The sequence below is a fragment of the Diorhabda carinulata genome, chromosome 1 (genome assembly GCF_026250575.1).
Source record: "Diorhabda carinulata isolate Delta chromosome 1, icDioCari1.1, whole genome shotgun sequence".
Classification (NCBI taxonomy): Eukaryota; Metazoa; Arthropoda; class Insecta; order Coleoptera; family Chrysomelidae; genus Diorhabda; species Diorhabda carinulata.
Window position 1 is genome coordinate 31682931 of NC_079460.1, and position 13437 is coordinate 31696367.

General features: G+C 31.9%; 1 protein-coding gene across 37 annotated transcripts in view; it reads left to right on the forward strand.

Annotated features, from left to right (window-relative positions):
* The window catches only part of LOC130899146 (patronin), a 90766-nt gene that overhangs the window by 5854 nt on the left and 71475 nt on the right, over positions 1 to 13437 (forward strand). For 5 of the 37 annotated variants that reach the window (XM_057809045.1, XM_057809151.1, XM_057809144.1 and 2 more), the window contains exon 1: positions 379 to 669. The exons of 26 other annotated variants lie outside the window; for them this stretch is intronic. In XM_057809045.1, the coding sequence (XP_057665028.1) occupies positions 571 to 669 (99 nt within the window). In that variant the 5' untranslated portion in view covers positions 379 to 570. Of the gene's footprint in view, positions 1 to 365; positions 670 to 13437 lie in introns of those variants that run through there. 6 more of the 37 variants (XM_057808950.1, XM_057809064.1, XM_057809054.1 and 3 more) reach the window with 4 other exon arrangements.

A 13437-nucleotide genomic window follows, 5' to 3' on the forward strand; every position in this document is an offset into this window, starting at 1 on the left:
TTTTAAACAGTTTCCTTGTTAATAGTAAACTGATGTTTCATTAAGTTGCCCCAAACAAGCTTTTTCCACTATTTATGAGGTTGCCAAAGATCTCAAAGATCAGCAACGTGCAATACAACAGCTTTTTTATGTTCATTATCAAAAGGTCTTGTATCATATCATGTCAGATTACGAAAAGTTTTCCTGTTTATTGGAGTTTAAGCTTGTGAAAAAAGTATGCATTTAGCGCAAATGTAATTGCTGTACAAATTTTTAGATCACCACATATACCTATTGTATAGTTGTTGATTATGTACGTAATTATGAAAACGCTTGGCAACAAAGCACAATGCTTAAGTAAGCTCCCCTCTCTTTAGTAGTTCCATAGGAAACTGAGTTAATCTAGTATGAGTCCGTGAAGCTCAAGAAGCTTATGTATCGTATTTTTTAATCGGTTGTATTTGATGTATGTTTTTAAATAAAACGTAAATAATGAATCTTTTAAAAAGAGTATTAATATTACGTTACGTGTGACTTGGATTATTTACTTGGGTTTGTGCATTTATTTTTTAACATAGAATTGTGTGTGCCATGGTTTTGACAGTTGCGTCGGTTAGTGCTTTAAATGTATACGGGGGATATCTAAAAAGTGATCAAAATGTCATAGGAGTTTCACTTGTTACATACACAGTAAGACTTATTATTATAATGAAGCTTTGTAAAGCCGGTATCTTTTTTATAAAGTTGGCAATCGAAAATAAAATAAACAATTTCTAATTTTATGAGGATAGTAATTTGATCAATATTTTAATGGCTTTCAAAACAAAAAAAAATATTTTTTCGTAGTACTTTTAATTCCCTCTCTCTTGATAATCGTTTTTGAATTTAAAAATAGTTTAGTAATGGAGATAAGTTTTTAATTAAAAACAATTCAATCAAATGTGTATTTCTGTATAAAAGTATGTATTTGTTATTTATCAAATATTAGTATTATTATTTATATTAAATAAGGTTAGGAGGTCAGTTAATATTTCAAAAGTGGTTGAGTGTTTCAACTGTTTTTAACTTACGATTTTAAGAAAGTAAAGTGTACCCGCATTATAGTATCGGTTAAAATTCGGGCGCTTCCTCGATTTTTTAATTTTTCTAAAGTTTCTAGTTATTGTAGTTTCTAAGTAGGGCGAATTAATTAGTTTAGCTCGGAATATTTCATATTCATTCCATAAAATTCTTGTTTAATTTATAAAAAGATATAAAAAAATTTAGAAGTGTGCTCTTCTCGAAACTTACTTAAAAAATTTTTCCCGCATATAGGTTGTTTTTTGTTCTAAAATATTTTAAAGGTGGGGAGACACATATTTTCCGTCATACCACGCATTATCGTATGCATATTGAATGTCAATAATTATCCAATCATATCGGAATAGGCGGTCATCTACAGCAATAACACATGAGCATAGGTTAGGTTAGGTCAATCGTTGAAAGCTTATATATGTATCCATGAAAAATTTATGAACTTCTATTATTTAATATTATAGGTTTCAAGGCTTATAATTTCGTGGATCCTGATTCCGGTGCATACACCCAAAACGTGGAGCGAGTGTGGCGTGATGCACGTGATAATATGCCAAAATATGTCAGCCGTGATTTTTGGAGTTTGGGTTGGTCTAGTTTATAAGTAAATTTTGAACTCGTTTTTTAGTGATCTACCCCCTCTGGAACGAGATCGATTAAAATAACTTATACTGTTTTGTATTTCGGTTGAAATTTTTAATAATAAAAGTCAAATATTTCAAATATTGCTTTAGGAACTTATTTAATTGAATAACATGTTAAGTGTTATGATCCTGGATAAGATAGATCATCTATCGGCTGATCGCGGAACCTAATCCAAGACCAGATTTTTATCAGTTGCCAAACGTCGCCTGCCGTTGTCGGTGTAAATATCAACCCACAAAACCTATAGACCTTTTGGATAGGTTAGATGTGCAATTTAATTATTTGTTAGCAGTAATAAACGATTCACCAACATCCTATCACAAATAGCTATTTGCTTTTTCAATATTGCAATATGGGGATAATTTTAAAAAGTTGAACTATGGTGCTACAAAGATAATTTATTTGTAAAACATATAAACGGGATTTACAAAGTATCATAATGAAGGAGATTTTATAACAAGATATTTATTTTGTAGCTCTTAGGAGCTAAAACACTTATCTATAAGTGAATTGATTTATGAGGGTGGTTGAAATATAATCGAGACAGACGCTCTGACACATTTATTATCGAAAATATTCACAAAAATTTTTCTAGCTAATTCCCCTAGTTACACATTTTTTCCACTTCTCCGGAAGCTTTTGGATGTCGGTATCGAATAATTCTTTGGGCAACTAGGACAGCCATGTGCGTCAGCAAGCGGCCACAAACCTTCAATGGCATGAATTTTTGCTCGTTTAACAGTTTGGGAACATTAATCCTACGGTCCTCCAAAATGAGTGGTTCGACACGGCGAATGCTGTCTGGTGTGATTGTTCACGGTCAACGATCATCCGGCTCATTCTCGACGGTTTCGCGCCCATCTTTGAACGATTTGGCCCATTGAAATACAGCAGACCTATTTAGGTATTCAACAACGAACTGATTTGGTAATCGCAGAACTATGCCACACTGTTAAAAAGGGAACCAACATATAATCAAAGCGCGACCTTCAAAATATACAGGCACGCGCAACGGCGTTTGTCTCGATCATAATTGAACCGCCCTCGTATTATGTGGTTACTTTAATTTAGATACTTACCAAATTTTTTCTTTGGAAGTCGTAAATGAAGGACTGTACTAATTAGACAACTAAAATGTAAAAGAGAAAGCTGGGCTGGTTACTAAAAAAGGTAGTTTTCCAGTTTTTATTGCAAACAACATGAACAGATTTCTCGTAAGAATATTAGTGTAATTTCTTTTAAACTGTATTTAAAAAATACGAAAGTCGTTTATCGTTTCCAGAATAGTATCAGAATGTTGCAAGGTTAATCGAATTTTTCTTGTTATTGATTCTGCTTTGAGAAACGTCGCCCATTAAAAAGTGGGAACAACATAAAAAAGCACGAATTGTTTGTCGATAATTTTTCTTTTTCCGTAGTTTATTTTAACATACATGAGACGTACCAAATAATGATGTAGTCGACCAGTTTATAAAATTAACGAACCTTGAAAATATTAATAATATTACAGGACATTACGACAGCATGACGTAACTAAACATAATTCATTTGTCTTTGTAGGCAGACTAGCCCAGTCGATGTGGTTATTTGCAAATTGTTGTTATTTTCAGTTATTGGATTAATTTGTACATATATTGGTTCAATTTTTGTAAATAACGAAGCTGAGGAATTGTTTCTATCACAGATATTGAAATTATACGATCCCCATACTTTTCTTATCGGTTGAACAGTAACTATTTTACTCCGTACTTTAGTGGAACTCTGAATATACCGCCCCAATACTGAATGTTGATGAGAGAATGATTTGAAGTTTAATGAATTTTAGTATGTTTGCTGTTGCATGAATCCACCTGTAGTGGTAAAAAATCTATATCGTATTCTCGGTACCGTTAAGTGTATATTTAAGCGAGCTGCTTAGTTATGCTGATCGTCATTTATTACTCACTGGTTGAATACGTTTATGTTAGAGCTACGAGGGTATATTGAAAAATTCTTTGCCTACTATAGAACCAAACAAAATTTCAATGTCAAAATATTTTATTACTCAACACATTCTCCTCTTAATTGGATGCATTTATTACAGCGGACCTGCAACAGCTCTAGACCTTTCAAAAAAAAATATTTCTTCTTGCTCTGCAAACCACAGCTTTTATTTCCTCCTCGTTGGAAAAAAATTTAGGACCTTTTAAACTTTTTTCCACTTGAGGAAAGAGATGGGACGAGCCAGGAATCATCGAATATCTCTTAATTGAAGAAACGTTAAATCAGCATTCTTACATATGACGGTTGCCCTGTTCATTCTGTATAAATTTTTGCGAATTGGTTAAATAGTCATGTTGGTAAAAGATCATTTGAGAGAATAAATGTGATATGTTGGTCTTCTAGATCCCTAGGCGTTACGATAATAGATTTTTTTATAGTTAAAGTTAAATAGTTCGTCAATAATATATGTTAGTGAAAGATTAAAAAAAACATGAAAATTCGCCAAGTTAGATCAATTAATTACTAGAGAACAAATAAAACGTTTGGACAATTGCGAAAACGTATTAAACAATTTCAATTTAAAAATTTGCTGTATGTGCCTAGTTGTTGATTCCAAAGAACTTTTCTCAATTGCTTTTTTTATTTTTGCCTTTAGGAGGTATACTGGATTTTTCAAAACTTAAATGATGTTAGAAGTTAGTTTTTTGTCAAATAGGGTTAAACCTCGAAAAATTAAAATTGGAATTTCTTACCTCTCACCTATTCGGGCATTTTGTAGAATTCCATGAAGGCCAAGATCATTTTTGGTTTTGGTAATAACCTAAAATATAACGAATTATGATAGAGCAATAAAAATAATCACCCGCATTTCTATGTAACAATAATTGTTTTAATGATTTTATAAATCTTGAGTATCATCGTTTCCAATTTATTTTAATGTACCGCAACGGTCAGATAATGGTAAAGTCATGCTAGAAACAATGAAATCATCGATTCTAATATTGCGCTTTCTTAGTTTGGCTGTATAGTTAATTGCAATTTCAATTCGTCATTTGGAGGTAATAATAAAAATTTTAAATAACATTTGCTGAATAATCAGCGCTCAAGTTTCATAGTGGCCAATTTTTTTGGAGATCATCAAATAAAAAGCAGAAGCCATGTAAATTTATTGCTCGAATTGTCATTCCAATTGTTTTGCTGCAATTCAGGAACATTATAGTGTAATATAGATATGTTAAGAACAAGTCCGCGATATGGGTCCTGGAGCCGGTCCTGCCCTGTTGTAGTGGAATTCTAACATTCGGCGAAGGCGTGGCACGGTTGATGTACGTTTGGTATACCTGGAATTGTTTTTATCATAGCTGTTTTACAATATTTGTTTTGAACTAAAGGTCTATTTATTTATTTGCTTTGTTTCTTTATTTTCTAGAATTTTTTAGAACTTCGTTCGGATATATAAATGAGTTCGTTTAGCGCAGTTTGGTTAGTTTATAATGAATATTCAGAGTGAACGGAACGACTTAGAAAAGTGACCGAAGAATTTAAGTGAATTGTAAATTGTAAATGAAAGTTAGTTAATTGTTAGTGATAAATTAATTATTATGAGTTAGTTAAGTGTAGTGTAAATTGTTTGAATAAATTAAGAGAGTAAAAGAATTGTGTTTATAAATTCACCCTACGACTAGAAAGAAAGTAAATAAATAATAAAAACATTACAGATAAATAATACTGAATACATGTTTACGCGATATTTTACAACAAATTATTGTTCTTCGCTCTTTTAACTTTTCCAGATTTGGCTCCCAGCGATTACTGACTATTTCTAAAATCTAAAGAACAATTGCGTGGTGAACGATTATATTCGGATAATGTCATATGTGCGGTAAATCAGCATTTTGCAGAGGTTGAAGAGTCTCTTTCGAGACGCATTTGAAATGCTAGGACACGATGGAAAAAATCTTCTAACCTTGAAAGAGACTACATTAAAAAATAAAAATTATATCTTTGTCAATAGGCATAGTTTCCATTGAAATAAATTAGATATTTTGAAATTAAAGACACATTAGATATGCTAATACAGATCAAAAGTGAATACCTAAATTTTTCCAAAAACATATTCAGTCGTCCAGTTGATCTTTTACATTATCGATAGCTTCGATGCGTTCATATTCTAATATTTTAACATTGCTTTCTAATATAATGTCGTATGATTGCCATTGCCACTAAATATTATTGAACCCAACTAACAAAGGCGGTTCACGCTAGCAAATAATCTTTTAAAGTATTTGAAAAACTAGAACATCAGTGTGAAAAATGTTTTAACCTTAATGGAGACTAGATTGAAAAATAAAACTACATATGCCAATTATTCGCTGTAACTGTTCAGGGGCAAAACAAAGTAGCTATATCAAGGTAGCAGTGTCAAATTAGCAAAAATCAATAAAAAAAATATGAAAAATTTGTAGCTTCTTTGTTGCTATTTAGTTGCTGAAACCGCGATTATGTTGCTTAAGTCGTTCGCGAAAATCAAAATTAATACTAAATTCAAATAAAGCTAGCATAAAATTTCAATACAACAATAAATATCGTATCAACTAGTAAACCAAAATTTGTTGCTGCAAGTAAGTACTACCAAAAATTAAAAAAAAGACCGGACAATTTTTTTATACTAGCAGTATTTTTTTTGACACATGCTACCTTGAATTCGACTTGTTACACGAAAAATGGAGAGAAGATTCAGTTGCTACATTGAACAATTTTCAAATCAGCCTAAAGAATGAGCAACAAAATGGAAACTAAAAATCGGCCGATCCTTGCACTCAGCAAGAATTTTTCGAGTATATGCTACCTTGAACTTGACTTGTTGAATGGAAGGTGCTGAAGAAATTTAGTTGCTTCATTGAACAATATTCAAATGAGCCTAAAGAATAGGCAACCAAATGAAAACTGAAAATCGGCCGGAATAAGCAACAAAATGGAAATTGAAAATCGGCCGATCCTTCCGACCAGCAAAACACGTTTTTCGGTTTTTTTTTTCGACAACAATAACTCACGAACGAATGAACCAATTTTGACGAACTTGTCGGCGATAGATGTGGTTTTTTGATGTTGAGAGCTGATTAGTTTTTGGAATTGATAGGTAATGCCGTTTAAAAATTATTTCAAAAGGACCACATTTAAAAATCGGTTTCGTTGCTTATTCTCTAAGTTCATTTGAACATTTTTAAATGTAGCAACTAAATCTTCTCTCCATTTTTCGTGTAACTAGTCGAGTTCAAGCTAGTATGTGTCAAGAAAATTACTGCCAGTATAAAAAATTCGTCCGGTCTTTTTTTTCTCTAATTTTCGGTAGTACTTAGTTGCAGCAACGAATTAGCAAAAAATTTGGTTCACTAGTTGACTCGATATTTATTGATTTATGAAAATTTTATGCTACCTTTAAATGATTTTAGCAGTAATTGCGATTTTTCGCGAACGGCTTAAGCAACAAAATCGCGGTTTCAGCAACTAAATAGCAACAAAAAAGCTACATATCTTTTTATTGCTTTTGCTAATTTGACGCTGCTACCTTGATAGAGTTAAACAAAGGGATCAGCCTCGAAAATAGTTATGAATGTGTCAGAGCTGCGAATTTGCTAGAAGCTTGTTTTATTACTGGTTTGTTTATGTTTTTTTCTACAATTAATTGTATGCTTACAATAATTAGGGAAACGAAGTCTAAGCAGGCACAAAAGACAGTAAATCCTAATCAACGAGCGCTTTCTCTTCTATATATTTTCCAAATAAAAGAAGCTATTATTTCTATCTACCTGCTCAAGTTTATATTTGAAATCTATTTGGACCGACAGCATTTTTAAAGGTCATCATCTTCATATTAATCATATTAAGAAATCCAATAATTTTATTCGTCACATTAACTTATCGAACGGCAGAACAAATCGCTAAATAATATTATCGACCATATGTTCGTACGCGCCCACACGCGCTCCTTTTTATCGAACAAAGAAAGCCAAAATAAGCATTGCATGTGTTACGACACAAGACACCTTATTTCTTCTAATCTTATCGCCTCCGTAATATCGAACAATTGCTTCTAGTATCACCAAAGGCGTTTCTTATTGGTATTATATAATATCTATTAATTACTGATACTTTTATTTTGTTTTGATATTAAATCAACGTGTGGTTGATATTAATCGACATTATCACTTTGGCATAGTTCCGCAAGGAGACTAGCTTATCAAATATCGAAATGGAAAATATATGCAGTAGAGAAAGTTACAGTATATAACAAAAATATGGGCCATTAATGCGACTATAAATTTTTATACAAAATCTGTGTTACGTGAAGTCATAGTTAGGTTAGTTAGCGAACAGGGACCGTTGTTCTGATTGATCCATCGTGTCCCACTAACGTGGTATTGAGTTTAAAAGTATAAGGTAGATGTTTCGGCAAAATTCGCAATTCAATATAGAAAAAAAAACATCAAGAAATGTCTTCTGTACAGTACTACTATTGAACATGGTGATGGTATTGTCATGTACTGAGTATGTTTCGGCAGTGACTTGGGCAACTTTTACAAGAACTGGAAAAACTAAAAACTGGAATGTTTCGAAATTTTTTCATGCTCATCTTATAACTTTTAGATTCATTACCCAACAACATTATCAAAGCTATATTTTGTAAACGTAATAAATTCCTGGAAAGACTGTTTTAATCAATTATCAATATAATTACTAAGAACGAATGGCATAAGGACTTTTCGGAAACTATGATCGGTTTAACCCGATCATGATGTGATTGTTCGGAAACTAACGGGATTACGGTCGCAGTCATATTATAGAATCCTTTATATATTAGTAGACCGGTGGGTAAATGCGAGCAACTGATGGGTTGTTTCATTTATCAACAGTTTTTTGTTTCTTATTCCCCTTAAATGGATGTCTACTACGAATTCTCATGAATAGCGTCATTGATAGTTTACTGAGGTTTACGGTTTTTATACTTTTCGACATTTTAGCATAAAAATAGCTTATTAGATTCAAAGTTAAGTGCGAAAGTGAGTTAAGTGAGGGGGTGAATCGTTGATAACTGCTTAATAACAATTATTAAACATCTAGAATCTTTTATACAACTACAAGATATAACATTGAATAATTAACGTAAAAAAAGTAACAAAAATAAGAATTTCTTGTAGATCTTGTTTTAAAATTGAACGTGAGGTTCGGAAACTGTGATCTAAATCTCGTTCTGGGTTAGGATCCACAATCAGCTAATAGGTGATCTCCCTTAACACGGGTTGTACTTTCCGAGAAATCCTATATCAATAATTTCGATTAAGCTGAAATTTATCTTTTATGCCTCATGCTGTATTTTTATATTTATTTCAATTCGCTTCTATACAAATTGAATGAATAGAAATCAATTTAGATTGCATTTTATTAAATATTTTCCAAACTTTTGAATGAAGGTATATGTTTATTTCCACTTTATCTACCTGTTTCGAACTGAAAACAAAAGATTATAATTTTTTATATGACAGTCATTATCATTTATTAGAACACTAGTGTTTCCAGGTGAAAACTGTTATTGCTGTCTTAAAGTTGGACATTTTTGACAGTATAAGAACTCTTATAACTAATTAAGAACAGTGAGTCAACAACATTAATTTAATATTTGGCGACCCAACTCCACCTTTAGTCATTGTATATCGCTGAACTTTAATTTATCTAAATTAAATACGGTCGAAGGTGAACAAAGTCAACTAAGATATACAGTGCGAGAAACTATTGAAGAAGATCCTAATGCTACATATCGTGAACTTGCATTACTATAATTAGCACACATGACTTGGGCGCGTAAAATGATACCAACAGTCAAGTCGCAAATGACGAGTCATTGATTTATACATTAGACCCAGAAAGAAGATGCCAATGACAGTTTCACATCCATGCCATACATTACATTCGCGCTCCTAGATTACGTTATTTCAAAGCGGAAATATCGAATTTCATTTGAGCACACCTCATATTAATCAGTTTCTAGTTAAAAATAATGATTTAATCACGCCAACCTGACTTACCTATCAAATAATACCCAAATATGAATTTATTGTATAAAAATTTTGGCACAATAAATTTGAATTCTTAAAAACCTCATAGTTTCGGAAAAATATGTGTGTTTTATTTTATTGAAGTAGCTATCGAGCCATTACATTTCTGTCTTATTTCATAAACCATCGCGGTAATACCAAAAAGAAAATGAAGATGGTGGTAAGAGAATGCTCGAGATATTCGGAATGTTTTATTACCTTTTTATCTATTTTCGTACTCTTGACACATCGCACTCGGTATATCGAAATAATTTTCCGCAATAATTGACTTGAAACTTACATCAATAATTTATACTTATATACTTGATTTATAGTCCAGGATCCCTGGACTTAATTAATATTCATATAATTGAACGGTGACATTGTCCTACAAATTGCGTGGTACGCTACACTCAGAAATTATTAATACCACAAAACTAACTGTAGGACAAAAATACGAGTCGATAATAGAGTAGTGTGTTCTCTGCTCAAAGGAAATAATTACCTACAAATAAACAGGTATGGGTCCGTAGTCCGACAAGAATAGTCCTATTTGTAAGACAAACAACAGTGAAGACATCTTTTAAATAATTTTATTTTTTAGTGAGATGAGCATAGAAATTTGTTTATTCACTGAAAAAACTAATCCTCATCAGATTCATCTGATGAATCTTCACTGCTGACATCGCTTCTATCCTCATCCATTTCGTTGTCCTCATTTGTGATATCCGACTCTGTAATGACATAAAAAAATTAAGTAAATTATTTTATAATAAATAATGAATCAATAAACAACAATAGTATTAATAGGATACCTTGTATGTCAGAAGATAATTCTTCAAAAGATGGACTTTGGGGGCCATCAAACCAATAATATTGATATTTGCCGTCAATTATTGTCAATCCAAAATTTTCTGGCAATTTTTCGGTGGGGCATCGCATGTGTGCATTACACCATATATTGCTGATGAATGCAGTTTTTTGATTTGTTTCAACAATTCTTGTTTGTTTGGTGACAAACTCGAAGGATCATATCCTACGATTTTTAGTTTTAAAATTTCTTCATTTTCATTTTTTGATTTATATCCTTTTTCAAATAACTCATACCGTCCTTTATTGATATCATTTTTTATTTTTAATGAATACATTCTTCATACATACTCATCGATAGTTTGAGCTACCTCTTTCGTTGTTGTTAGTGATGTATTTTGAATTCGTGAGAGTTGAATGAAAGCCTCTTGAAAATGATTATTTTTCTTTAAAATACTGAAAGGTTTCTTTTTTCCTTTACGAAAGAAAGCAGGATTATAATCATTCCCTGTAAAAATATAGCATATGGTGACTGAGCAAGATAATTGTTCTCCAAGGTTGGCATGAATTTCATTTATGTTAAGTACATTTTTTTCTTACTCGCGCTTAAATTAATAATTATTTCAATTTGATCTTTCAAATACTTTAAATTTGCCAACATTATTATAGGTATATCAGAATCTATACAATGTATCTGCACACGATAGTTAGTATTAAATTGACAAATGTGGTATACAATTTTGGTATCAGCTTCTTCATGATAACAAGAGAGGTCATAGTCGATAACTCTTTTTATTTTATTTTCACTAGACACCTCATAAGTGTAACATTGATTATAATTAAGTTTAATCGTCTTTCCTATAATCAATGGTACAAATTCGTCCCTTGTCCAATCTTCAATTAAAAATTTAACGAATTTTTCTTTAAAGTTGTTGCTCCTCAATAATTTGCCGAAATTTGCGGAAAGTTTATTTTCTTTACGTATTACGTATTACTGTGTGTCCTCTTCACCTCTCAGTTCATGTTAAAAAATCTTTAATACTGGGTTTTTCATACTTGTCAAATATAATATGTACTTCTTTTCTACATATTTTTTCCTGCTGTCTCTGTTACCTACCACAATCGAAAGTAATCGCCGAGGATAAAGTTGGGCGTCTCATAGAAATGGAGCTATTCACGAAGATTCGGCTTGATAGTAATTATTTATATATCTTTTAATCTTTAATCTTACTTTAAAGTGTAGGACCGGGGTAGCGTACCATGCAATTTGTAGGACAATGTCACCATTAAATTATATGAATATTAATTAAGTTAGAAGAAAAAATTCCGCTGGTTAGTAATCGTTTTGACGACCTCACTATCAATACATGTTGGAAGGAGGGGGACTCTTTGATCAAATCTAAAATTTTGTCGGACAAAAATTTTTTCAGAAAATTGAGGTAATTATCTTTAGATTTAAAGCAAAAAAATCTGGCAAGGAATAATTTTTTTCAGAATCATCAAATCAACATATTTTATACCTGCTGTCTCTGTTACCAACCACATTCGAGAATTATAGCACAGAATAAAGTTGGGCGTCTCTTCAAAACGAAACTACGCACGAAAAATTAGCTTGTTAGTAATCATATGCAAAAATCAGCCAGGGATCCTGGACTATTATATCCACGTACTTGTAACGAAAAAGTGTTAAAAGAATATGTCACTATTCGGAACTAGTTCTCTAAATATAATTTCCACACTACTGCTTAGTTTTCATGTTAACTGAATGCATAATTTTCTAACCTATTTATTATTCTCGTTCTCATATACGATTTAACTTGTATGAAGACCATTTAAAATAACCAAGGAGGCTCTGCAATATAGAGGCTGTTTTATAAATAATATCGGTTTCCAACTTTCACTTCATTTATTAAATAATCATACAAAAAGAAAGCCTTTATATTCAAAGTATAACCCATCGTGGTCTATGGTTTTAAGCTAACGTTCAGAAAGCTCTTCTAGATCTTGGTAAAATTGTCGCATTGTATTTACAACATCTTTGGATTCAAATATTTTCCCGCGCAAGAATTTTGCCATGGATCTGAATAAATAGTAATCCGACGGAAGGCTGAATACGGTAGGAGCTCAATGCCACCAAAATCTTCGATCTTATTTCGCCTAAATTTATAGTATGTGTTTGAGCATTGTCTTATAAGAGAACCCGATCTTTTGGCAGGGCAAGAAGCTGTTTACACACCTCTACTCGACATTTCGCTCGAATCTCTGTTAATTCATGTGACACTATTTGACAACTTTTATAGATTTTATAATTTTAAATATATATGGTATCTCTAGAAGATACAAGGGAGTCCTATAATTGACGAGTGCTGGTACTAGATTGGTTTTCTACTGCATACTTTGAAACTTCAATATCCCACGCAAGTGGACGACCTGGGCACGAACGCATTGCTGTTTGTTTATTAACTGTGTCTTCCCTTTCAATTCCATATATTTTCCTTGTTGCCACGGCTGTTTTAAACTTTTGTTTGCAATAATGTCTGAACACTTTCATATTTATCGCACTCTATACTATTCATTATTAAAACGTACTACGTCATCAATAAACAAATAGACAATTATTAGAAGAAAGTAAAGCATTAACTGTATTTTCAATTGAATTAGAGACTAGTCTTCCAAGTTGTGTGGAAATCGACATTATTTATGAGATACCCTCTATATTTAGATTTAACCCCTTATTTTAACCTGTATGCTCCCATGTAATTGTTTTTTTTTCATTTTCTTTTGAAGGTAATTGAATTAAGGTAGATACTCAACCCCTAAAGGATCTAGCTGACAAAGATCTTCGTCTACTATT